Raw genomic sequence first — 27,726 nt, forward strand, 5'->3', positions numbered from 1 at the left:
TTCATTGCACAGGTGAGATGTTTTATTATTGCATGCCATTTTCCCATCACATCTTTAGGCCTCAAACATACAAACGCGCTGGCAAAAATGGCATCTGAAAATGAGAACATTACCTACCAAGCTTACACTGGCTCCAGGAAAAGAGCTGGAGAGTAAAACCATAAGGAGAAAAAAAATTTTTTTTAGCTGCTTTACTTTGTTTATCATGTAATAGAAAGGCACAGGAGCATTTCTAGAACACATTACTGAGCAGTTAAACACAATCAACCCTACTGAGTATAGTCTGGCTTAAGCATTCGCTGTAACTGCATCAAATAACGCTTTTTATTCTATGACAAATGTGAGCGTGTTTGAATTTAAAGTAAAGGTTACTGTTTACTGCAAAATTACCATGTCACTGCAGATCAACTGAAGCACACAATGTTGATATAAAGCAGGGGGGTCCATAAAAGAAAAAAAATATGTACTGCCTTGCTAAACAGCTCACATACGACTTGCTCCTGATGCTCTACCACAGATGATGTTTGGCACTCTTTAACTTCTCTTAAGCTCCAGAGAGCCCCTGTGATGTAGCCTGGACACATTCTGTGTGGCCTGGAACGTCTCACATTTTCACTTCTTTGACAACTTCAACTTCACATCACTAATAATATTCATTTGTAAGAGTTGTTTAGTTTTTATGCCATTGTTTTTGCTGAGTAAAGAGTACATCAAAAGAAAAAAAAACATGCACAACTCATCCCAGTCCCAGTACTGTATTCAATTGTGGGAAAAACACTCATTCTTTCACACACAAACAAAATGCTGAGCAGCAATAAAACAAATTAAACCTAAAACTGCAGAGAGAAGCGAGCTTCGCATCACACTCCTCTTAAACTAGGATGATGAGTCCCAAGTACGTCTTAGTATGGACTGATGGATCTTGAGGAAACTGCCTGAAGTATAGAGTGACTATGGGATGAGATGTTCTCACATTGATGGTATGTAGCGGTTGTGGTGAACATCACTGGCGTTAAACATCAGTGTTTGTTCCAGGTCGGGACTGCTATGGGACCTCTGGAAGACCTCTCCACCACTATCAGCTCATCTGGGTTGTCATGGGCTTTATAGTGGAACAGAAGATCCTGGATGGCCCGCTCTTCAATCTATAAAGACAGAAAATAACAAGGAAAAAACTGAAAAAAAACAACAACAAAAAACAAACTTCAATTGAGAGGGAAAAGAACAAAATGCTGACGCTGAAAGCTTAATGGTAATAAGTGTTTTACTTAATAGCAACCAGAAAACCTCACAGGGAAAAAGTGTTTTTGTGAAGGCTCTGACAGAAGTCTGGCAACCAGCTGGAGAGGAGAAGAATGTGCTGTCAAAGAGACAAACCTGGAGACACCTCATTTCTAACCAGCACTGTACAGAGTGCAATGCTGATTAGGTAAAAGTCAGTCAGATAAGGCAAGACAGGAGACACAAGAAGCATCTTCTGATGGACCACTGCCATGTTTTCCATACCGACGCTGTGCACAGAAGCTATCCAATCAGTGATGCCAAGGGTGTGTGTGCGTGCTTGTGACACACAGACACAATGTGTTACCTGGATGAGCGCCAGCGGCTTCTCTCGGCTGCGGATCAGCGCGGCTTCCTGCTGCTTCTCTTCCTCCACGATGGAAGCAAAGGTCACCAGGGAGGAGAGGGGAGGGCTGCCCACTGCACCCAGCACCCACGGCCTGAGGGGATAGATGGTTCACACACACACACACACGCACACACGTTGGTATCCAGTGCTGCAACAAGAGTCTGAGTCAGTGGACAAAGGTTGAGTCAACCACTACTGACAAGCTCCGGTGTGTGAATGGCCACCTGTCCACCCGGCTTTAACAAGCCTCTGCCACTACTGCACAACAGTACTGAAGTTAAAATGCTTTGCTGAAGACTTTAACATGATTGCTGCACATGCTACAATAAAAAGTCAAGCTACAACCCTTTCTGATCTCTGCTGCATTTGACACAGCACTCTTCCTAGGTGTGCTGTGTCAAATATCATGGTATTTATTTGGGTCTGGGTCAGGGACACAGGGATGGATGGGAAGAGACAGAGGACATAGCGACATTCCCAAGCCAGCCAGACAATAGACATAATCTCTCTGGGGTTTCCTGGGTCTGCCCCAGAGTCCTCTCTAAGTAGGATGTGCCTGAAACACCTGATCTAAAAGGGATTCAGGAGTTATATCCCTCAACCACCTCAGCTGGTTCATTTTAATGTAGAGGAGTGTCTGCTCTACTCTGAGCCACACCAAAATGACTGAGCTCCTCATCTCTGAGGGACAGCCTAGAAACCACTCGGAGGAACTTGTTTGTTCCTTCACTTGTATCTGCAATCCAGTTCTATCACTACCCACACCTCGAGGCCATAGGTGAGGGTAAGAATGTAGACTCACCAGTGAGATGATAACTTGGCTCTGATGTTTGGCCCTCACTTTACCAAAACAGACTTGGTAAAGCGTCTTCATTACTGCAGACCACATCATCCGCAAAAAACTTTTTGCAAATTCAATTTCAAATTTCTAGTTTCACCTCTTGGCTGAAACTAGAAATTCTGTTCATAAAGATATGAGCAGAATTGATGACGAGGGGCACAAACCACTGGAGTCTGACTTACTGCTGAAGTTTAAAAATACCAGCATATTCTAATGCTGCCTTGTGTAATGCATTTATAGAGTAAAGCTGTGTCAGAGTTTGCAGTTCTCACTGCACTCTCCCACTCATTCAGTCCCCCCCAAAGCTATTCTGATAGACCAAGTTAATAGCTACATGTTTCATTACATTCAGCAGCTCAGTGGGGTTTCTGATAGCATGCAGCACACTGTTCAGTCTGTTAATCTTCCCTTGTCAGAGGAATGAAGGTAAGAACAGTCACAAGCTATATCCATTTACACACCGAGGACATACACAGCAACATTTTTTGGGATTTGCGTTCGCAAACACATTGTTTAGACTTTTATATTCAGCATCCTTGTTGACTCTAAAAATTGTAGAAAAACAGACTCCAAAACGTGACGGCTCACACATCAGTGTCCAAATGGATTAGCCTAAAAATAAAATGCAGACCTTGCTCCAACAGTATAAGAAAAGTCACATCTGTTATCATTTGTAAACATGAGGCGAGTTACTGCAACAGCAGGAAAAAAAAAAGCTGTCAGAGGATTCAAAGTGTGCACAAAGGTTGACTGAAAGCCGACTTAAACCCCTTTCCTGCTGCTTATAGATGGTGTTTTTCCCTTGAAACACCATGTATATATATATTCACATTTCTAAATCCTCCTAAAATACTTGTACAACAACTTAGAGAAGAGGGTATAAATATATAATGTTTGTTAAAGAATACATCTATTCAACACAGTGGGTAAAATATGACCTGACTCATACAAATGAGCTACCTTTAGACTGATTTGTGTGTGCTTTAAGTGATTTTTTTTAGTTTGTAGGTCGTTTATATAGCGGGTTGTTACAAATCCTGCCAAAAACACTCCATTATGGCGCACGCTAATGTCGTATGGAAAGAGGGGCCTCCGTTTGTCTGATCGTTCATCTGGACGAGAGACAACGCTGGAAATATTTCCACAAGACATAAGCAGAGGAAAAAATGTCTGACATTCAATCACAGCGCAGATTATAAAGGCATCTCTATTAAATCTGATTTGGGATGTGGAAACTGTGTCCCAGAAGGCAGACACAAGAGCGTGCACGGCTGCTTCCTGAGCCTTGAACTCGTCCGTGTCTGCTCATCCAAATACCCGGGCGAACCTGAAACCTGCTCCCGTTTCTGTGTGATCTGCTGTGACACAAGGGCTGCCCTTATCAATTCTGATTAACATCACTGATTTCACTTGACTTACTTTCACAGCTGTTTAATATCTAGCAGTCTGCTCTTAACAGCATGAAGCATGGCCAAACATACAGCAGAGGAGGATGAAATCAGATAAGAGATGTGCTTACATACAGATAGACAAGATTAACTTGACTTTGCGGACGTGAAAGGAATTAAAAGCTGCAAAGGTGGCCAAACATAGAGGATTTCATTGCTTCCGAGCTACCCAACGTCAGAAAGAAGAGCACGCCACTTACTACAGCTAGGAATATCTTCTGTGCATGCCGTGTTTATCCAGCTGTTGAGGAACATTGTAAAGGTCAGGGTGACTCAGTCAAGGGCAGGTCAACCCAGCAGCACTGGGTCATTCAGAGCCGTTCACCTCACACAACAAAGAGCTTAATGCGTTTCTCAGGCTGTCAGCCTATCCAACTACAGCACATCTTATCAGTGCCCTGGCACTAGTTAGCGTTATGGTTAGTTACAATCACAGCTTTTATTTTTGCGTTTCCTGAACAATAAGTCTAAACAATCACTATCACTTCCTCTTTTATATGTCTTAGCTGCGAAACAGTGCCTGCTTGTGTTACGTATATACTGTCTTCCTGTTTTGGGGGCCAAGTTTGATGTTCAGGCTGCAGAAATTAGAAGTAAAAATAATGGGAGATTACTGCTAAGACAATTGGTTATCTACAGGGCTGCAGACTGCTGGAAAAAAAAAAACACAACAGCTGATACATGATGAAACCTCAATAGTGCCTCCAAGTGGAAATCAGCAGCACAAGTCAGAAACACTCAATCTTACTGCAGCAGCAACCTATAATATGTTTTATGTAACAGATGAGGTACTCTTTGGCCATCTCAAAATATTTGGCACAGATTCGAGTCTCAATTCAGGACTATTTCTATCTCCTTAAAAAGAGAGGCTATTTTGGCTCTACCTCCAGTGTGTAAGGAAGAAACCCTTACTCCTGTACGCTACACTTTGACTTCTGCTTACCCCGCGGGTCTCTCTGACTCGCTGCCTTCAGCACACTTGAATGTGACCCTTCTGGCAGCAGGTGCAGCAACGATGGGGGATCCCAGGGTGCTCTGGCCCCTTTGCGTTCCGGTTTGCCCTGCTCGGATCAAATGGTTCTCTTCCTCCTCCAGCAGAGCCCGAAATGAACACGAGGAGGGTGGGGACTGGACAGCAGTTACCCTGCAGGTGGAAAGAAATCATAGAAGGGAAGAAGAAGTTCACAATTAAAAGCAAAAGGTGGCTACCCTTTCTGTAGCTGCTGGTGCGTTTAAGACATTACATAGTGGCTCACAACTTTCTTCATCTTGTCCCTTTTTGAGTAATTTAACCACAGATTCAGGTTTCAAATGCCCAAGCTCAAAGGGGACCTATACTGTAAGCATGCCCAACTTTGAGGGTAAAAACAAATAAATAAATACTAAAATCATAGTGTAGGGTAGATCACAAGGCAGATGACTGTGGCACATCTTATAACCTGTTTCAGAAACAGAATGCAAATTGATCATATTGCTAGTATAGTTAGTGTTACCTAATCCAAGCACAGCAACAAATATCCACCACAAGTATTCTCCAAGCCTTTTAACTAAACACTGGATGCAACATAAGCCTTCTGCTGTCAAACCATCAACAAGCAGGCAAACAATCACAATGATGCATTTTCACTAAGCCAACTTTTATCTGTTGTACAATGTAAACAAATATTTTTCTTAATAAAGCAGATCTACTTTACAAATAGGAAATATAAAGCTTTTGTAGCTGTTTGTACTTGTATTAGCTGTAAACCTGCTTTGACACACACACACACACACACACACTTTCTGTGGAAGGGATTAACAGTAGCATTTTAGCTAAGAGGAGAAGGGAGATTTCCACTCTTGATATTTTCTACATGCTACACAATTTCACAAATACTTGTCCCATCCAGAGTAGGAATGTGTGGGCTCACTGCACAAAATGCATTTTGTCTCTTTTGAGATTTCCTGAAATATATCAGGAACACAAAGGTATTCCATGACAGTAGCGGTATTCGTATTTGGGCTCACTCACCAGGCCTTTCCACTGCTTTTGGATGGAGTGGCTGTGGGGGTTGGTTTGGATGCTGTGGACTCCGCACTGGCCTCCTTGTTAGCCATGGCCAGCATCTTCCTCTGTTTCTGGGACAGTTTAGTGGAAAGAGGGGAGTGCTTAATGCTGGTGCTGACACTGTGGACAGGTGGGAAAATAAGCAGAGCTCAAGTAAGCAACAGTTCTCATTTCCAGACAGTGGATTAAGAACTGAAAGATACATGTGTAATGTACAGATATTAGTCATTAATTAAACCCATCACTCCCTTCTATTGACTGGAATAAGTGGTATAAATCATTTTTTCATTGAAGATTTCTCAGTTAAACACTGTAGACCACCCGCCCACCTTCCAGGGCTTTTAGGAGTTGCTCCAAGAGTCTGCAGAGAGTTGGCTTCCATGTCCATGATGGTTCTCAGATCCAAGACTGGAGGTGCACGAGCAGGACTGCAAATTGAAAAAACAGAGTCAAACTTAATATGAAAGATATACTGCTCAGATTTCAGTGGTTATTCATTTATCAGGGCTGAAAATGCTTCCTTTCTGTTAACCACCCCCTCAACATAAAGTGGGTGGATATAAGGATAAAATGACATCCTCTCAAGATAGCCTTTGTTCAATCTTAAACCTGCATTTCTCAGCTGAGGAGATGTGGGAAAAACAAATTAATAAGACAACAAAAATGTTGATAAATTTCAGACCATCAAAGTTACCCTACCAGGGAAGGACCTTTGGGATGGTTTGCGGAGCAGAGTTGGGGGGAGTTGGGAGGCAGTTCTTAATAGATGTTGGGGTGCTGGGTGGGGTCTTCAGCCTCTGGCTAAAGGTTTTCTCATCCTGCAGATAAAAAAAATAATAAAACTCACAAACACTTCAACTCTAACTTAACAGTGTTAACTCGACCATCTTTGCAGTCTTGATTTTAATCTAGCAATTCATCTAATTATTTCACACTTCTAACTACACGCAATGTGCAACATATTAAAGATGTAAAATTAACCTCAGCTCTCTCATGGAAAACAGGTGACTGCATGTCTCTGGGACTGCCGACCCCCATGTAGCTGCCTTCAGAGTCTGATGTGAGGAGCTCCTGCAGAGACTCAGTCGAGTTCACCTTACCTGACTTCACCAGGCATGGGGAGACCACTGAGCAAAAAAAGAAGCATGTGTTAGGTAACGTCATAAATTCAATAACAACAAGATCCAACTTCACAAAGAAGCTGACAGCCACATACCAGCAGCAGGAGGGCTTTGGATGATATCAGAGAGAGTATAGCCCCCTGAGCTATCAGAGCGCCTCCTTGGTTTCTTCTTAGCCTTCATTTTAGCTTTTTTTAACAGGATTTCCCTGAAAAAGACAATGTGTGAAATTATTATCAGATTATTGTTAGGCTGACACACTGAAGACATTTAATAGACGTCTTTAAAGGTATCACAGATAATTCCCTGCCTTTTAGCTATAAACCGTTAGAAATTAACATAGTGATACTGTGTACCAAGTTAATACCATATTTGACTGTACCTGCAAGAGTGATCCAAATCTGCTTCTGGTTTAGGGCTGAATGTGGAGTCCAAATCCTCATCCTCATACATACTGAGGTCTGGTGCACCAGGATATGGTGTGATAACACGCTTCTGCATTGCTGGGATCTGAAATCAAATGGAGAAAAAGAAAGAAAAACTTATGAAAAACTCTATGCAATAGACAAATAAATCTAAGTATGGCTGTCTTAGAAAACATTACATCACCTACAGTTAATCAATGAATCAATCGACAAACATGTTTTCAGTCTGCAGAGGCAGGAGAAACTCTCTACAGCTCAATCTCTACATTGTGTAGATAATTTTAAGATTTATCAGTGAAAGTCAGAACAACAGGATGATTTCTGTGACAAAAGACTGGAAGTAAAAGGCAGATGTAGCGACATCACTTCAGACTAGGTGAAGCCCCACCTGTTGATAATAATGTACAAAGTGAACTTTATGTTGTGTTCAGTGTAACTTTAACCTAGCAACTGAGCCCATAAAGTCATCAGGAAACTGAAGCCAAGGGTTGCTCCCCTATAGGCTTTTATACAACTGCATGTCTTTCTACAACTACAAGAGCTGCCCCCTGCTGTTCACTTTAAAGAATTATTTTATTTCACTGGGGGGGAAAAGAAAAAAAAGAAATCAAGTTAAACAATGAGCATCTTTAAAAAGAAATTCTGACACAGACTGGGGTGTTTTTAAGGGTGGAAGGGGACTCACCATCTTCCTGTAGGCTGCAGAAAGCTCCACCAGCACTTCATCACTGAGAATATCCAGAGCTCTGAGGACACCAAAGTAACACAAAACAAAAACATATTGATTAGAAAACACTTCTCCTGTTTGCTCTGCTCTATGGATCCATATTTACATGCACACGTTCTACTAAACATATTCATGATCTTGAACACACCACTTTGAATCCAAAATGCTACACTGGCTTTAAGTTCTCACTTTGATTCCAGCAGAGCGGCCATGTTGAGCACAATGAACTGGAGGCAGGACAGTTTTAACTGTTCTGCATTGTACATGATGGCAAACTCCAGGAGCTCTGCAGCGTTCTTCAGAGTCACTGAGGGCAGAAAAGCAGCGGTTTGAAACGATGCAGCTGTGTGTGCTTATTGTTTTCATGAGTTCTATGTATAAAATTATTCAGAATCAAGATGACACGAGGACAATGTGAACTTAACTTTAAACAGATGCCCCAAGGCTAATGCTGAGAATTAGATACTCTAGATTAGATTTCAGTCCTGGATAGAGAGTGGACTAACAACATTCCATTCCTTCACACATAAAGGGACACTACAGAGTTTCCAGTCTTTACAAATAAGAAACGGCTTAAGACAAGTAGATTTCTTCAGGTTTCTTCAAATGAGGGATTACTTTAATAAACACTGCAATATCCCAAACCCAAATATGGTTGAGTCAGAAATTTTTAAGATAGTTAAATTAGCATATGATAGTTCTCTGAGAAAGGCAATCTCCAAACTATATGATGTGCTCCTTCAAGCAAGGAAGGATACTACTCAAAATGTTAAGATTAAATGGGAATTGGAATCGGGGATGGGTATAACAAACGAGAACTGGGAGAGGATTTGTAATTTTCATTGGTACTCAACAAGTTCTTTATCTTGGAGAGACCACTGTTGGAAGAACATTATTAGATTTTTCAAAACCCCTCATCAAACTAAATATAAAAATGGGACAGCAGAATGCTGGAGAAGATGTGGATCAGAAGAGGCACATCATTATCATATCTTTTGGGACTGCCCTAACTTAAAAAATTACTGGCTGGGAATCCATAAAACTTTGTGTGAGGTTTTTAAGATAAAATTTGACATCAATTTTGTAAATTTGTACTTGGGCTTGGTTGTTGACTCGGTCCGGGGAGGGGACACAAAACTCTTACAAGCGCTATTAGCGGCCAGCAAAAAAAAAAAAAAAAAAATCACTAACCAGAAAGTGGTTAAATCCAACTCCGCCAACACTTGAGGACTGGTTTAATGTGGTTTTCGAAATATTTAAAATGGAAAAACTGACATTCTTTTTAAAAATTCGGAAAGACAAATTCTACAAAATATGGAATAAATGGCAGGTTGACCCTCAACTTCATAATATGTACCTAATGTAGTTTTTGTAAATAAGTTAAACATGCTGCATTATGTAACACATTGTCAAGCCAATGAGTTAATTTTATTTTTTTGCTATCAGAATGTAAAACAAAAGGACTAAGAAAAAGGGTTGTTTTTTTTTTTCCTTTTCTCTTTTTTTTGACTAAATAATGTCAATGCACTTTATTGTAACAAGTCCTTTTTTTTTTTCTTCAATAAAAATATAATAAAAAAAAAAAAAAGAAGAGAGAATTAGATACTCTCAAATGAAGGGGGCTACTAAAAGAAAAAGAAAAGTGCAAGTGCAAGAAGTTATGTCACAAACTGGAGTAAGAGAACGTACGGTTCTCCGTGATGACGACCTCGCACATCTCCTTTAGCCGTGTGATGAGGAGCTGGTCAGCGACAACCAACACGTTGCAGACAAACTCTACATTCAGAGACTCTGGCAGGGAAAAGTGAGAGAACAGTATGATCAGTGTGGGGTTTTCCCCCACAGTCATCTAAATTTGGAGAGCACATGACCATAAAAAACAATTCAAAATGTGTTTTCATTAGGAAAAAAAACCCAAACTTGTTAGGTTACCTTTAATCGTGGGTGACTCATCTGTGTAAATGTACTCAAGAATGACCTGCAGGATCTCTGAGCTAGTGGGCATCTCAAGTGCAGAACAAGACGTGGCCTGAAGGGTTGCAAGACAATATTATCAGAGTACCAGTACGAAACTGTATGACTTTAGAGCTGTGACTGGTTTAAAAAAAAAAAAAAATTATATATATCACAACAGAAGGATGGGGGACTTGGCATACCTCAATCCAGGGGTTACCGAGCATACTGTTGAAGTACTCTGCAGAAGGACAGAAACAAGAGAACAATTGAAGTACATTTTTCCAAAAAAAAAGAAAGAAAAAAAAAAAGTGTTTCTAATCAACACTAAAATTTGGCTACTCACGTGAAGCGAACATTTACATAAAATACAGGTTTCAATTTTGGTCAAACTGGATGACTATCGAAAACATGTTACTAGGTTTTCTCACGTGTACTTCTGGAGAATATTGTCTCCAAAAAGGCCTACAATAATTAAGGAAGAACTGGATGTGGAACTGCCTCGATTGCATTTGCAGAATTTTGGGTTGGGGGATTTATTTATATAGACAGCTGATGTTGGGACAGAACATGGACCAATATTAAGTACCCTAGGAATGTCAGAACGGTTGGCTGCAAAACTGCAGCCAACCCCACAGTCTTCTAAGAAATACTGTTAATTACAATCCTACTGCTTGAACAGAAACTCTGCATTTACATTCAACTGGGTTTTTATCTTAAAAACAAACCCATTTTAAAACATCTGGTTCACTTTACAGGTATTGTATTTTGTGAGGTTCATTTTTTACACGCCTCTTTGTTACCTCAGCTAAGGAGAATATGGTGTACGGGATTACCGAAAAAGTCATTCTGGATCCAGGAGGGGGGTAGCATGTGTATCTAGATGACATGCATGATAAAAACTCATCTTTTCAGTAACAGTATTTGAACCTACAGACTACCTTTGCATGCTCTCTTACAGGCAAAAGGAAGGAAAACCAGTTGTGCTACAAAAGGTAATGAGTTACTTTCTTAAGCGGTTAGCCCTTTTAGAATTAAATGGTGCAAATGATATGTTATGCCATACACAGCTGTGCAAAACAAACTGAAGTTACAGTTTTTATTGATTTGAATGCTACCTGATTCATCTTACCTAGTCTGGCACAGAGGACACTTTTATGACAAGAAAACTCTTTCCCATCTTCAGATTTCAGAGTGACATCACAAAGATAAGAGCTGCACAGACATAGAAAGAACAAAATATACAAACAGTTAAGTTGTGTCTGACAAGTTTGCAGTTTATTCAGTAACTAAAGCTGATTATAGACACACATACGTACCATTTCTTCTGGTAGAATTTTGGTTTGTTGCCTGTTTTCTTGTTTGTAACATTAATTTTTCCATTTTCGTATTTGACACCATCCAGTCTGTGCAGAAATAAAAAAAAATGGATGAAAACAAAGGACACGAAATCTGTATTGCCCTTGAGCTTAAAGTGCGCTCGGCTTCTCACCGTGCCGACAGGCTGCCCAGGCCGAGTTTTTTTGCAACACCCTGTAAGGTTTTCACTGGGTTGGCACCTCCCTCGTTGGCTCCGGCCTTGTCACCTTTGCTTCCTTTCCCCTTTTTGCCAGGCTTGGAGCCTTTGCCCTTGGCCTTGTCACTGTTGCCTTTGGCTGCAGGTGGAAGGGAACGGTACACCTCGAGGGCTGAACGACCACTCAGACCCAAGTCCTGCAGGCTACTGATAAGCCTGCCCTCCTCTGAATCCTGGCCAAGGCAATGGATACAGCAGAAGACAGTCTTCATGAATCAACACAGCCGAGTCAGAGCTAACAGACCTCCCAGGTCAATGAAAATGAAATTATTGTGGAGTTAAAAATCAATGTAGCATAAAGAAAAAGCTACATTACAGTACAGCGTAATCAAGCACATATGATTTTCCTTTTTTTTCCCCCCTCACCTGGTTTGGGACTGTAATGACCCCCGACACTCTCGGCCTCGCCCCGTGTACCAGCAGCTCACAAGAGTCTGTGTAGATGAAGTGAAGAGCGTATTCCATCATGTCCGGTGGGATTTTTTCCAGAATGAGCAAATCGCACCCCACGGCATCTTCGCTCTTCCTCACTTCCTTATCGAGCTCCTCATCGACCCCACAGTGCTCAGACATGAACTGCTTCCGGAAGAACTCGGACCTCATGGACAGAATGTACTTGTGAGCCGGAAAAGTGCGATCACCAGCCTGAAGCGTCACATCGTGGATGCTGTCCATTTCGTCCGCCTCATCCAGAAGGCTCCCGAAGTGCTGGGAGAAGGATGACGGAGAAATGCTGGGAACCTCGTACAGGCTGGAGTACATATACACAGGGAACATGATTGAGGTTTAAATGATAAAAACTCATTCATTACAAACACACACACAAAAACCCAACTGGATTTAATCTTTCAAATCCAGTTTAATCAGAAATGATATAACATAGCTTTTGAATAACAAGAGAAGAATGATAGCAAGTAGCTTAGCCCTTAAAGAGACAAGAATCTTCCCAGCTGACTCCTAATAAAGCAATGAATGTAATGAGCAGAGAGGAGATCTAAAAATAAAAAATAAGGCACGAGCTGCTCAGAGAAACAGTCCACTCTCCTGATTCATGCCTAAGCAGCTGCAGTGTGAATCCAAAACACATCATTTAGTGACCTTTTTAAGTATGAAGGGGGGGGGGGGGGGGGACTTTAAAGTACCTCTTTTTAAGTATTTAACATTTAAGATTTTACCGAAGTGTGGATAGTAGGGCTGGGTATCGTCACTCATTTCTAGAATCGATTCGCTTCTGATTCACAAGGTCCCGAATCGATTTGATCCACAATTCGATTTAATTCGATTAGATTCAATTCAATTTGAATCTGGGAAATTTTGACAGTCAGAAATATTATAATTCAGATCAGTAGATTTACATATTTTTGTATCTATAAAAAGGAAGCTGACACTCGCAAGACTTTATCAAAGGTGTGAGCATCACAGCAGATGCCTTTGTGTCAAAGTAGCTGAAGATAAAACACAGAAAAACATGAAGGTGATTTTCCTGGCCTGGATTTTATAAAAATATTCTGCAGTACATCAAAAACGAAAGAAAATCATTAATCAACATATGAACATTACCTCTGACGTTACAGCGGTTTTATTAGAGACACGGCTAAGCGTTTTGCATTTTGCATAATTTTAAAAAGTTTAAATTTGTTCAGTATTGAACAGCAGAAATGAGGGTGGTTGTTGAAATTTTGTGAGGTTTAACCTGAGATTCTGGCATTTCGGGCAAAATAAATTTATATTTATATAAATTTATATTAAAGAAATCGATTCAGGATTTTAATGAATCGATTTCACGTTATCCAAGCCAGAATCGATTTTAATCGATAAATCGATTATAAAAACACACCCCTAGTGGATAGTTATAACCATGTTTTTATTGCGGATGGAAGAACTTATTACACTAGTGATTATTATTAGTAAAGATCAGAATATTAAACCTCTTCTTTTTACTTAAGTTTAGATATCATACTTCATAGACATAAAGAACTAAGATTTTAAGACTTTACTTCTTCATGTCAGTTGTTCCTTAGGTGTTAGTCATTTCATTATCTACGCCTTGTTCGCAGAGGCTGTGTTTAAGCTGCTTTCTTTCTCAAGCTTTAAGTGGATAACCGATCCAAAAGTGGCTCTCTAGGCAATAATAATTGAATTTTATCCAAAATGTTTAAGATAAAACTACCTTACAATCATTCTGGACAGTGTACCTTCTGGTGCTGCATTGTTGCCTTCATACTGGGAAGTAGTCTGTGCTCACTGGCACACACAAAAAACTTTTTCATGGCCATTTCACCTACAGTGGGTTACCTAACAGAGATGTATAAACTATTGCATGTGTGGGCTGCTGGATTAGGCAATTTTTTAGGTTTGTGTACCTTTATATAATATTTTGTTTTTTTTTGTACACGACATTTATTTTTTCTAATCCATCTCTAATTCACTTTTTCTTCCTGACCTTGTACTCCTGTAACAACTGTATTTTCCCAGCGTGGGATGAGCAAAGTCTCTATCTACAGCTCTACTAAAGTGTCCGTCCCTTATTGTAGTGCCTTTTCTTCACTTGAGGGTATGTGTACCTGGTTTTTGGGTCAGCCTGGAGAACTCCAAAATTCCGGCCCTTTGAGTCCATGGTAATGCTGACAGCTCTGTGGACATAGGGGAGTTTCTCCAGGCGGATTCGTTCATACAGTGTCCCAACATCCGAGTGGCCACACACCTCCACACTGCCCTCTGTAACACAGAAGGAAAACATTTACCACATACTGTAATAATCCATTTCAAGGCACTCCTCTTAACTTTCATTGAAATGTATTTTATAGATAGGCCACAATATAACAAAGTCTAATCCCAGCACGGATAAAAAAAGTGTGGAGGAAAAATAAATAAATCAATTGCCAACTTAACACACCTTTCTCCCCCCTAAATTCCTCACCTTTCTTTTCCCCGTACTTCTTATATTCTCCAGCCCACACACCACTGAAGCCCTCTCCATCCTGAGTCACAAACATCATGCTGTTCTTGCTGAGAGCGATGTCCGCCATGAAGACCTGACGCGCGTACGCCCACCGGCACTGTCTCACCGAGCTGCCAGTGGAACGCCAGCAAAACACCTGACAGAGACAAGAGAAAAACTAGTCTTACTCACCATTTTTATCTATAGGCTGTCACACAGGTAAGGCAGATTTTGGATTGTGTAACCGTGTAGCATAGGTTAGATAAGAATAGGAAAAGTAAAGTGATGATAAAAATAACAGGATGTATTTCTTTCCATGTACCAGAATTTAATAAGTGAAGCACAAGTGAACTACAGCTTTACTGTTGTACATCCCTCTTCTGTTGAAGATACAGGAACTAAATGGTGCTTGTCTTGTGGTTTTTAAAGCACCTCTAAAGTAGAACAAAAAGCACAGCGCTGCATAACAGTGCACTTACCCTCCCAGCTGTATCCAACGCCAGAATGACCACCTTTTCCGCTCCTCCCTCGTTCAAGATCTGTGGAGCTACTCGATGGTCCAGACTCCCCCCACTGACCAGGACCTTCCTGATGTTGAGCTGCCTGTAAGAGACCCATCAAAATCAATAATCGGAAAAGAAAGAAGAGCAGGAATGTATTTACAAATACATACATTTGTATGTACGACACTAAACTACAGAACTCACAGAATAGACAACTATTTCCAATCTAGGGGATGATATTTAATACAATAAAATCAAACTTCTAATAAAGCTGTTCTCAAATATTTTTTGTCAGACACAGAGCAGTGCCTGAAATGCAGTTCATTAAGACTACACGTTAAACAAGCAGCAACTTCTGAGCTGCAGTGAAAGAGACTTATATTTATAGAGAAAACAATCGCTCGAAAACAAAATAAATGAGAAAATTGCTGTGCTTGTAAAAAAATCTTCACATCTGGCTCTAACATAATGACAGATAAAAGCGCTGCGTTTTTTGCCAGAGTATGAGCAATTTTCAGTAGAAAAATATGAGAAGGTTGGAGCAAAGTGAAGACTGTCCATTAGTTATTTGATTCCAGATGGTATTGTTCTATCAAATTAAAAGATGGGCCATTTAACATAGCTTAATCTAAAAGCTATTTATTGATTCGGGTATAGGATTATGGTCTAGTCTAACACAATAATAATATGGCAATGTGAAACCTTTGAGTCTCTCATAGTGATGAACCGACAGAAAATTATCAGCCGATTCTGCAGCTACGCTTGGCTTTGCTACGAAGATCAATTTAACCCTTTAGCCAGCCAATTTTAACCCTTTTTTTTTTCAACTTTTGTTTAGCAGTGAGTATAAGCACAGAAACACAGTTAGCAAACCACTGCCAAACTGAGTATATCATCTAGCAATCAGGAGTCAGTGGAAACAACAGCGGCGAACAAAACCAAAGCTAAAGGAGACTGAATACTAGATGCAAGCTTGCCAAATAGCCAGACAGATGACTCAGAATAAGTTACTGCTCAATGTGTAAATGATTAATTATTTGATCACAACACCAATCTAAATGGGGATCATGATAATGTTGAGCTCATACTTTGTTTCTGCTGCCCCCACATGGCCCAAATATACATTTTTGCAGGTTTAAGAGCGCTAAACTTTAAGGTTGGCACGATATCCTACTGATTTATTCACCTTGAAGCCATCTTCTTGCATTGGTAGTCAGCTAAGAGGTACACATCCCCCTTCTCGGTCACAACTACCGTTGCACCATCACTAGCTGCTGCCATAGATATGGCTACATCCTTGTGGTACAGAGCTGACACCTGCCGGGGGGCTGTTACGCACTTTTCTCCATTTGGATCCAGCAAGTAACCTGGAAAAGAGGACAAAACATACCAGAAAGGAAGTGATTATTAAAGAGTTTTTTCAAAACATGGAATGATTTTATTTTATTTTTTAAATCTCCTTATTATCTTATTAATGGCATTTTACAAAAATAAAACGTCTCTCCTACAATAAGTAAACTGGAAATTGTGCAAAGCTACTTTTGCAATACAATCATTATTCATGAATTTGTGCTAAATATACTGGCTCTGTTCTCTGGCATGGTCACACATGACCCCTTGCTGTGTGTTTCATCTTAAACTGACTGATCTAAACTGTTAAATCATATCATGTAACTGAAAAGTGTTTATTTTTTTATTTTGTGGTAATATTTTGGCTGACTTTAAGGATGAGGACTTACCCAGTTGGCCTCCATTGAGTCCCATTGTATAGACAGCCTCCCTGGTCCACAGCACTGTGTGGAACCTTCCTGCTGCAACTCCAATCACAGTCCTACCTTTGAGCATCTTGGAGAAAACCTTTATGAAAAGCAAATATTACATCATAAAAAAACAAAAAACAAAACAGATAACATCAATTCATAAGGTCCTTTTATATACTAATAATGACCAAATTAATTAAAGGTAAGCCAAAGCTTGATTGATTCACTGCAAAACATCAGCAGCTCCCACTGCTACCGCCTACCTGTTTAGGTACAAATGCAGAGGCGGGAGGAGGAACTAGGCCCAGCTGGTGGAATGTGTTGAGACCAAACGTATAAACATAGCCTTCCTCTGTCAGGACCACTGTGTGGTCTTTAGCTGCTGCCACCTGGGAGCAGTGATGGGACATCAGGCCTTCTACCATTCCAGGAACCTGAAAAAAAGCAAAAAAAGGAATGAGACAAAAGAAATATAGCCAAAAATATAAAACAAGATAAAGAGAGAGAAGCAGAGGGTTTAACAACTGTTTCCAAGCCCATCTGAAGTACACGAAAGAAGTGTTAAATTCGTATCAGCAGAAGGCTGATACCACAGCTCTACATTTCATTGGTTAAACCATTAAAAGCTCAGAAAGCAAATGAGACTGTGCATTTAGCGTAACAGACTTAAAGACATTTCTGTACCGTATATCTGTGTAGTTGGGATCTTAAGTTACAGATGCGATACAAGCATCTCTCTCACTTACCATCCCCGTCTCCAAGTCCCACAGACAACCATAATCCTCTAGTGAACACAATTATTGTACTTCCTGTGGCTTTATTGAACACAAATTTTTCAGCATGTACTGAAAAGTGTCAACTTAAACAACAAAACAACTTAAACATAAACAATCACAAAGAAAGAACAATACAGTATCCACATCTGAACCAAAGAGTAAAACAGTGAAATGTGGATTATTAAATATTAGGTCTCTCTCCTCCAAGTCTCTGTTAGTACATGACTTAATAATTGATCAACAAATTGATTTACTCTGCCTTACAGAAACCTGGTTGCAGCAGGATGATTATGTTAGTTTAAATGAATCAACACCCCCGAGCCATTCTAACTACCAGAAATCTCGAAGCACAGGCCGAGGGGGCGGTGTGGCAGCAATTTTTCACACCAGCCTATTAATTAATGAAAGACCAAGACAGACTTTTAATTCATTTGAAAGCCTGATGCTTAACATTGTCCACCCCAGCTGTGAAACTCAGAAACCAGTCTTACTTGTTATCATCTATCGTCCACCTGGGCCTTACACAGAGTTTCTGTCTGATTTCTCAGACTTTATATCTAATTTAGTTCTGAGCTCAGATAAAATAATTATTGTGGGTGATTTTAACATCCATGTAGATGCTAAAAATGACAGCCTCAACATGGCATTTAATCTGTTATTAGACTCAATTGGTTTCTCTCAAAATGTAAAAGAACCCACCCACCACTTTAATCACACTCTAGATCTTGTTTTAACATATGGCATCGAACCTGAACATTTAACAGTGTTTCCTGAAAACCCTCTCCTGTCTGATCATTTCCTGATAACATTTACTTTTACAATAATTGATTACACAGCGGTGAAGAGTAGACTTTATCAAAGTAGATGTCTTTCTGAAAGCACTGTAACTAAGTTTAAGAATATAATCCACCCACTGTTATCATCTCCAATGCCCTGTACCAACACAGAGCAAAGCAGCTATCTGAACGCTACCCCAACAGAGGTCGATTATCTTGTTAATAATTTCACCTCCTCACTACGTACGACTCTGGATACTGTAGCTCCTGTGAAAACTAAGGCCTCAAATCAGAAGTACCTGACTCCGTGGTATAATTCTGAAACACGTACCCTAAAGCAGATGACTCGTAATCTGGAGAGGAAATGGCGTGTCACAAATTTAGAGGATCATCATTTAGCCTGGAGAAATAGTTTGCTGCTTTATAAGAAAGCCCTCCGCAAAGCCAGAACATCTTACTATTCATCACTGATTGAAGAAAATAAGAACAACCCCAGGTTTCTCTTCAGCACTGTAGCCAGGCTGACAAAAAGTCAGAGCTCTTTTGAGCCAACCATCCCTTTAACGTTAACTAGTAATGACTTCATGAACTTCTTCACAAATAAAATTTTTATCATTAGAGAAAAAATTACCAATAATCATCCCACAGATGTAATATTATCTACAGCTACTCTTAGTACCATTGATATTAAGTTAGACTCTTTTTCTCCAATTGATCTTTCTGAGTTAACTTCAATAATTACTTCCTCCAAACCCTCAACGTGTCTTTTAGACCCCATTCCTACAAAACTGCTCAAAGAAGTCCTGCCATTAATTAATTCTTCGATCTTAAATATGATCAACCTATCTCTAATAATCGGCTATGTACCACAGGCCTTCAAGCTGGCTGTAGTTAAACCTTTACTCAAAAAGCCATCTCTAGACCCAGCAGTCTTAGCTAATTATAGGCCAATCTCCAACCTTCCTTTCATATCAAAAATCCTTGAAAGAGTAGTTGTCAAACAGCTAACAGATCATCTGCAGAGGAATGGTTTATTTGAAGAGTTTCAGTCAGGTTTCAGAGCTCAGCACAGCACAGAAACAGCTTTAGTGAAGGTTACAAATGATCTTCTTATGGCCTCTGACAGTGGACTCATCTCTGTGCTTGTCCTGCTAGACCTCAGTGCAGCGTTCGATACTGTTGATCATAATATCCTATTAGAGCGATTAGAACATGCTGTAGGTATTACAAGTACTGCACTGCAGTGGTTTGTATCATATCTATCTAATAGACTCCAATTCGTGCATGTAAATGGAGAGTCCTCTTCACACACTGAGGTTAATTATGGAGTTCCACAGGGTTCAGTGCTAGGACCAATTCTGTTTACATTATACATGCTTCCCTTAGGCAGTATCATTAGAAGACATAGCATACATTTTCACTGCTATGCAGATGACACCCAGCTCTATCTGTCCATGAAGCCAGATAACACACACCAATTAGTTAAACTGCAGGAATGTCTTAAAGACATAAAGACCTGGATGGCCGCTAACTTTCTGCTTCTTAATTCAGATAAAACTGAGGTTATTGTACTCGGCCCTGAAAATCTTAGAAATATGGTATCTAATCAGATTCTTACTCTGGATGGCATTACCTTGGCCTCCAGTAACGCGGTGAGGAACCTTGGAGTCATTTTTGACCAGGACATGTCCTTCAATGCACATATTAAACAAATATGTAAGACTGCTTTCTTCCATTTGCGCAACATCTCTAAAATTAGAAATATCCTGTCTCAGAGTGACGCTGAAAAACTAGTTCATGCATTTATTACTTCCAGGCTGGACTACTGTAATTCATTATTATCAGGATGTCCAAAAAACTCACTGAAAAGCCTTCAGCTAATCCAAAATGCTGCAGCAAGAGTCCTGACAGGGACTAGAAAGAGAGAGCATATTTCTCCTGTTTTGGCTTCCCTTCATTGGCTTCCTGTTAAATCCAGAATTGAATTCAAAATCCTGCTCCTCACATACAAGGTCTTAAATAATCAGGCCCCATCTTATCTTAATGACCTTGTAGTACCATATCACCCTATTAGAGCGCTCCGCTCTCGCTCTGCAGGCCTACTTGTTGTTCCTAGAGTATTTAAAAGTAGAATGGGAGGGAGAGCCTTCAGTTTTCAGGCCCCTCTTCTGTGGAACCAGCTTCCAGTTTGGATTCGGGAGACAGACACTATCTCTACTTTTAAGATTAGGCTTAAAACTTTCCTTTTTTCTAAAGCATATAGTTAGGGCTGGACCAGGTGACCCTGAATCCTCCCTTTGTTATGCTGCAATAGATGTAGGCTGCCGGGGGATTCCCATGATGCATTGAGTTTTTCCTTTCCAGTCACCTTTCTCACTCACTATGTATTAATAGACCTCTCTGCATTGAATCATATCTGTTATTAACCTCTGTCTCTCTTCCACAGCATGTCTTTATCCTGTCTTCCTTCTCTCACCCCAACCGGTCGCAGCAGATGGCCGCCCCTCCCTGAGCCTGGTTCTGCCGGAGGTTTCTTCCTGTTAAAAGGGAGTTTTTCCTTCCCACTGTCGCCAAAGTGCTTGCTCATAGGGGGTCATATGATTGTTGGGTTTTTCTCTGTATCTATGAAGCGCCTTGAGGCGACTTTTGTTGTGATTTGGCGCTATATAAATAAAATTGAATTGAATTGAATTGAATTGAACTGAACAAAGTAAGTGAACCTTTGTGCTGACAGCTTTTAAAAATCTCCTTAAAATATGTGTTTTGAGTCAAGGAGATATTGAGCGCCCCTCCAGTTTGGCAACTGACAAAATCTGCTTTTCTACAGAAAAGAAAGGAAAAAAACGTTGGTGGGAATAATCACGTCACTAGAGTGATGTGGACACCCAAGATTGTGAACTCGAGGACGAAGTGGAGTGACAAAAATAACCCATCAGCCTTTTACGGCTGAAGAGTAAAAATAGAGGATTTTCAAGACTGTAGATGCTCACAAGATCAAACAACAATGTGATGTATGAAGTTAAGTTTTGTTAAGCTTTGTGCATTAAATCTCATGACTAATATTTAATTCTGCAGGATTAATCTAATTTTATTTTTAAAAATGCTACATTTTACTGACATTTTTGTATTATTTATATATTTTTTTAATCACTATTTTATAATCATCATCATCATCTAAAAACATTTCTGACTGGAGGAGGCACTCATAGGGATCATTTTGTATGTGAGCACACATGGAGACCAAAGCAGAAAGCTTGGCTTACCAGAGAAAGCTGATAACCACCGTTTAAGGTTTAAGGTTTTCCCAAGCCAGCAAGCACAAAGAAAACCTGGCTGTTTTGAACTTCATTTATAATAGATTAAAATAGATTGTGTTTGTCTAGAATTATGATTTAAATGAATATCAAATCCAGATCAAGTTTCAAAACCACTTTTTTTTTTTAACCTAAATTTTCTGTAACTGAAGCAATAAAATGCACAAGCACATGATTATGATTATAATGCATTGATATATTTGTTCATTAAAGAGGAAGGAATTCTTCATTTCGTTTTAAATATATTTTGACATGATGACCAGATCTCACCAGATAAGTCTGTTCATCTCCATGGCCAAGTCTGCCTCCCTGTCCATGCCCGCAGGTGAACACCTGGCCTTTCTGAGACAAGAACACAGAGTGGAACTTGCACAGCACCACCTGCAAAAAGAAGAAACAAACGTAATTGTGGTATCCCCTTGTTGCTTTCAGTTTTAATAGCCTGCATATCCCACTACAGGAAAATTACAAGGTGCTTGGTTGTGCTGATTAATGCTCTTGTCATTATAATTTTGACCTCACGTACGAGGCTGCAATGCATCTCTTTCCATGTCCCTGGGCCAACCCTTCTTGTAGCGATAGTAAAACACTACGGCAATAAAAGGCCAGGGCACAGGTGGAAAAGCAAACATCATTACTAATACATCGCTCCCCTCAAGCCTTCAATAGAGCACAGGGATGTCTCCTGAAGTATCGCATTGATGTGGACATCCACACACATGCGTACACATGAGTATAGCTCATTTAATTAAAAACATGTCATTGTGGAATTAATATTTAACCTCTGGCACCTGCTGGATTGGACTAGGTAGACAAAGACTACACTGAGTCTCACAGGGTCATGAAATGGTCATGAAATCAGATCCACCTGTCCTCGACTAGCTTTATGAAATGACTCCTGCAGGTTAGAGGAAAAAAAAGAAAAAGAACAACCCTCACACTTTCAGCTGTAAACAGCAATTACACAACATTGGGCACAGATAAATTATTAGTCAACAGATAAACAGAAAGTGAAAATATAGCAAACGCAGTCTTATCTTATTCCGACACCCATTGGGTACACAGACCACTGGGGGTAATTGAACTGGTTCCAGGAGCTATATTAATCACACTAAGAGCCTAGACATGACAAACGCATGAAATTGTAGCCTGGCTTGGCACAGTTTAGCTAGCAGGGGTTAACAATGTACAGACCAGCTCCACTAAGTCACAAATGAAGGTTGTACAAGAGATGGTAGACCACGCCTGATGATACAGAAACAATGCTGTATTAGACTCAAATAACATTACTGATCCAGCCACCTCCTAGATGAACCGGGAAATGAGGCCATGACTCACTACAATATGCCCCATTATAGTATGTAATATGCTTTAATGTATAACTTAATACATTTATCGCAGGTACAGTTTGAAGCTCTCCAGCATAAGCATTATTTCAGCTGCTGTGGACTAAACAGTACTGGACAGCTGAAAGGGGGAGGAAAAAAAAAAAAAAACATTGCAAATTTTCATGTGCCCTGAGGAGAAGGTGGTGTAATACAGGGCTCTGGGGATAGGAGTGTTTTACTGGTTTTACCCAAGTGATGTGGCTTATCTGAAACACCCATGTGCACTGGCTTTTTTCTTTTTTCTTTTTTTTTAATTTAATGTAATATCTTGGTACTCAGTCAAAACACGGAGCTATTACAGCATTCCTGGTGCTACAGGGATACACATGAGTTGGGTTTTGAGGGTGTGAGGTAGAAAAACACTTTCCCACTCCCTTGAGAAATGTTAAGACAGCAATGCGTTGTTAGCCTACCTGCTTGATGTAAACTCCAGTCCTGGCAAAGACATCGACAAGCTCAGGGTGCTGTCGGCTCTCCTGATTGCCATGACCGAGGCTGAAATTTGTATTGTTTCCCCACGTGTAAACTTCAGTTGGGTCTAAGGTGAAGAAAGAAACACTATTTCAAAAAAGAAAAAAAAAAAAAAGCCAAAACACTGTCTCCACCTAATGTTCGATTTAACTACAGAGGCCTGTAGTGCAAAACTGGATTTGGGGTTCAGTGAGACAGCACATATGCTGCAAACCTAGCCTGCTCTTGACAGACGGCCTAGGTTTGCAGCCTGCCAGTCCAGAGCAGTCCTAGGCTGCTCTGGACTGTTCTGTTCCACAAAGGAGATCAACGCATACCAATCAATTCCCTGGAAAATAACATAACTATTCCTAGAAAAGCCTGGAAACCTACTACATACACAATGAGGTCCACAATGCGCAGGTAGGAACTTTTGCAGACTTTTGAAGCCTCAATATAGCAATATGAAACTAAAGTGGAGAATTTTAGCTCTTGACTTGGTGATTTTGAATCAAATCGAGCACACTAAACATGGTTACTGGTTTAAATTCTGTTTTTGTAGTTTGCCATCACCAGTGTGTGAATGTGTGGATGACTGAATGTGTAAAGCGCTTTGGGGTCCTTAGGGACTAGTAAAGCGCTATACAAATACAGCCCATTTACCATTTTTATATTTATTCTTTATTTGTTTTCAGACCTTTTAAACACCGCAGGGGCTTCAGCTGCAAGAATAACACAAACACGTCACACAACACAGACTGTTTAACAGAAAACGCAATTGTAATTATATGTCTGAATCGCCTGTGTTCCAGTGATACAGCTATGATAATGATAAGTCTGTTACCTGACACAGTGAGCTTTTCTGGTCTCACTGAGCAAAGCTCAGAGTGCACTTAAACACATTTACACAGAGCTTTTCAACACTGAACTACTCTGCAGCACTTTGCCTATCACACACACTTGCATTTTGCTTATTTGACTGCAGCAGCCGTGTTGCTTTCAGCAGGTGGTTGTATTTTTGTACTATTACAATCTGATCATCATAAAATAGACTGCTCGGTTGCCATCGGACCTGTCCCTATTTGTGGTTAGTCATATGCTGCCAACACAGCCTCTTCAATGTGGGCTACATTTGACTGATCCAGCCGATAACCACTTGCCTATTACCAGTGATATGATAAGGGAAGGCAGAAAAGACAAAGATATCACATATATATTGAATCGTAGTATATGCCCAAGCTTTGTTCTTTTTTGAACAAGCGAAGTGACATATCTCCAAACCAAAGCATTAAAAGCAGCGTCTGAGGGGGTCGGCTTTTCTTACCAGTGTTTCTAAACAAGACATGTGATGGGCGGTCCTTCATGGTCAAGTCCAGGACTGAAAGACCCTCCTTGTCTTGGGTGGAGAGAAGTCCCCCATGCTGCAATTCAAAATTCAAATGTAGGTCAAAGTTTGAGTCTCTTCAGAATAAGGTTTGTCATTTTACAGTACTAAAAGCTTTGATTGGACTGTTTCTTCTTGGTAATAATTTGAATTTTGATGGCACTCCATCAACACACACCTTGACCAGTGATATGAGACAGTGGATCTGTCCATAGAAGGCGCTGCGGTGCAGAGCGGTCCAGCCGGACTCCTTATCTTTAAGCATCAGGTCAGCACTTTTGATTTCCAGCAGCCACTCCAGCAGGGCCTTCTTACCCAGTGAGGCTGCCAGGTGCAGGGCTGTACGACCGAAGGCATCCCGCAAAGTGGCTGCATTGTGGCAGTGTGAAGTCAGGAAAGCCCGGAGCTGCCCCTCAGAGCCGCTTGTTAGTGCAGCAACCACCTGGTCTGCATGCTGCTGTGAGCGGCATTTGGGGGTGCAGTCCAGCGGTGCCTGATTCATCCTGACCTCTGACAAATCTTCACAGTGAAGCCCTTGTCCTCTTGGCAAAGACCTTCTGCCAGCCCACCACCAATAATGGCAAACACACTCAAAAACAATGTAATGTGTGGCAACAAACAACAGAAACAATCGGGAAAAAAATAGGACAAAAATAAAACAGCCGAGGTAGATTGGAGTGCTAGAATTGTGCTTGTGTTGAGGTTCCACCGCACCCTAGCGACTCCAGAGCTCTGCGTGACTCGTTTCAGTCCACCATTTCGACCAAGGACCGCACACAAGGCTGGGTGCTCGCAGTGTACAATGGCATCAGGACTTTAATAAATACAAAACTTCTTTATGAATTTATACAAAAGAAATTGTACAACATCTGCAAAAATAGTCTTCCCTCTAATTATGTACAAAAGGCAACAACTTCACCAGCCCTCTGACCTTCTCCTCCTGCAGTCCCAACCATCAAATCTGAGGGGAAAGGCCACCTTCCCCCCCAAATTTTGACACCTCTTTTTCACAACTCCATAATTGTAGAGTGTACCTAAAGGAGAAAGTTGAAGCACACATTAGTGACAAAACAGCGTCCTCATTTTGATTACATGTAATCACGTGTGCAATAGTCAAATACAAAAGTGTAAACTTCAGAACAAGTCTGCCCTAAAATCAGTCTGAAGTAGCTCGAGTCAGCTGAGTTTACAAGGTTTAATGTTGACTAATCACCACGATTATGTAACAGGCTAACTTAGCTTAGCTTAATGTTAACTGCTGTTATTGTCCACTCACCATTTGGTCTCGCTAATGGTCAGCTAAAACACCCTTGATGTTAAGGCCTAGTGGCCCCATTTCTTTAATAGAAACAGTCGTATCTCCTTTATTGCTTATCTAACTTGCTGCAGAAGCAGGCTGTGCACAGCAGCTACTTCACCCAGTAATATTAGCTCATCCTGCCTAACAGGGTACTGCAACATAGATAATTTCAAAGCGGGATAAACGCACGGATTTGGACAAGTTTGAAAATCAGCCCAGTATAGTTAATTAAAGACAGTTACCTAATACTACTTTGATAGCTCCCTTAGCTGACACATCATCGCAAGCTAACGTTAGCAAGCTAACGTCGGGGTATTGCTTACCTTCCGCTAGTGAAAGAAAAAAGAGGACATGGAGAAAGTAGCATCAACGACGTAAATCCACTTTGTCATTACTACAAATGGAAAACGCAATGTATTTTTTCGCCGGTACGAATTTTGGACAGGTATGAGCCCCTGCAGGTTAGGTAAGAGAGCTTGCATCAATGTCAAGACTTCTGATTGGCCACGGCTCCTGCATCCTGATGTCCTATTGGCGGATTTTTGGGGCGGTCAGTCGCTCTGTGGGTGATGTCATAGGATGCGATTTTGACATTTAGTTTCCTATACCAAAATTATTCTGGTTAACTAACACAAAATGAAAAACTAAAACTGCATAAAAATTTTTTTTTAGGTAGCTACAATAAAAATAAAATATTCTGGGGAAAAAATAAAGCTAACTGAAACGATTTTGTGACCTCAAAATTAACTAAAATATAATAAAAAAAATATAGAGGAAAACCTTAGTTTTAGTATTTCTTAGTTTGATGAAAATAAAATAAATAATAATAACTATTATTATTATTATTATTATTATTATTATTATTATTATTATTATCATAGTTACAGTTTGGCTGATGACTCTGTGTGTCTACAAGACTGTTAAAAAATTTTAAAAGTTCAAAAAGTAAACTGAAACAAGAAAACCCAGTATGGAACCAAACTAAAACTAAACTGAATTAAAAACAAAAAGTCAAAAAGAAATAAAAACAAAAAATGATCAGAAAATACAAAACTCAAATAACTGTACCTTGTACATATGTTAATGAATAATAACATAATAAAAACAAAAAATGAAAACATAAATACCATAAATATTACATCTTAACAAGCTTGCAGATTAATCAAGAGAAAAGACAATAATAAGCGTTCCATAGAAGCAAGAATTCATTATTGAATATTTTTTAAATGACTAATGCTATTCACACTTAAATATAAACTTTGAGGATAAACTAATAGGATAGAAAAGGTTTTAAAAACCATCTCTGATCATTGTTTTGTTTCTTCAACGGTGAATAAAACTTATGTGATGATCAACATTTTGAGTT

The 27,726-nt window shown here is 40.1% G+C and overlaps 1 protein-coding gene across 1 annotated transcript; it reads right to left on the minus strand.

Annotated features, from left to right (window-relative positions):
* ibtk (inhibitor of Bruton agammaglobulinemia tyrosine kinase) lies at window positions 1-26,883 on the minus strand. Its single transcript, XM_082552305.1, has 29 exons — window positions 26,684-26,883; window positions 25,239-26,094; window positions 25,001-25,097; window positions 23,640-23,764; window positions 22,109-22,219; window positions 17,236-17,406; window positions 16,952-17,069; window positions 16,399-16,579; window positions 15,189-15,312; window positions 14,689-14,866; window positions 14,333-14,486; window positions 12,135-12,519; window positions 11,685-11,941; window positions 11,512-11,598; window positions 11,325-11,407; window positions 10,396-10,433; window positions 10,172-10,268; window positions 9,929-10,030; window positions 8,429-8,546; window positions 8,198-8,258; window positions 7,470-7,597; window positions 7,183-7,295; window positions 6,948-7,093; window positions 6,666-6,784; window positions 6,296-6,394; window positions 5,931-6,086; window positions 4,863-5,063; window positions 1,589-1,721; window positions 1-1,145 (listed from the first exon to the last, which is right to left on the minus strand). Exons 2-29 carry the CDS (start codon window positions 25,560-25,562, stop codon window positions 1,020-1,022), a joined length of 4,032 nt encoding a protein of 1,343 aa, XP_082408431.1. The 5' UTR covers window positions 25,563-26,094; window positions 26,684-26,883; the 3' UTR covers window positions 1-1,019.
* Window positions 26,884-27,726: the final 843 nt, after the last annotated feature.

Source organism: Aulonocara stuartgranti, assembly GCF_965226115.1.
Source record: "Aulonocara stuartgranti genome assembly, chromosome: 11".
In the NCBI taxonomy this organism is placed as follows: Eukaryota; Metazoa; Chordata; class Actinopteri; order Cichliformes; family Cichlidae; genus Aulonocara; species Aulonocara stuartgranti.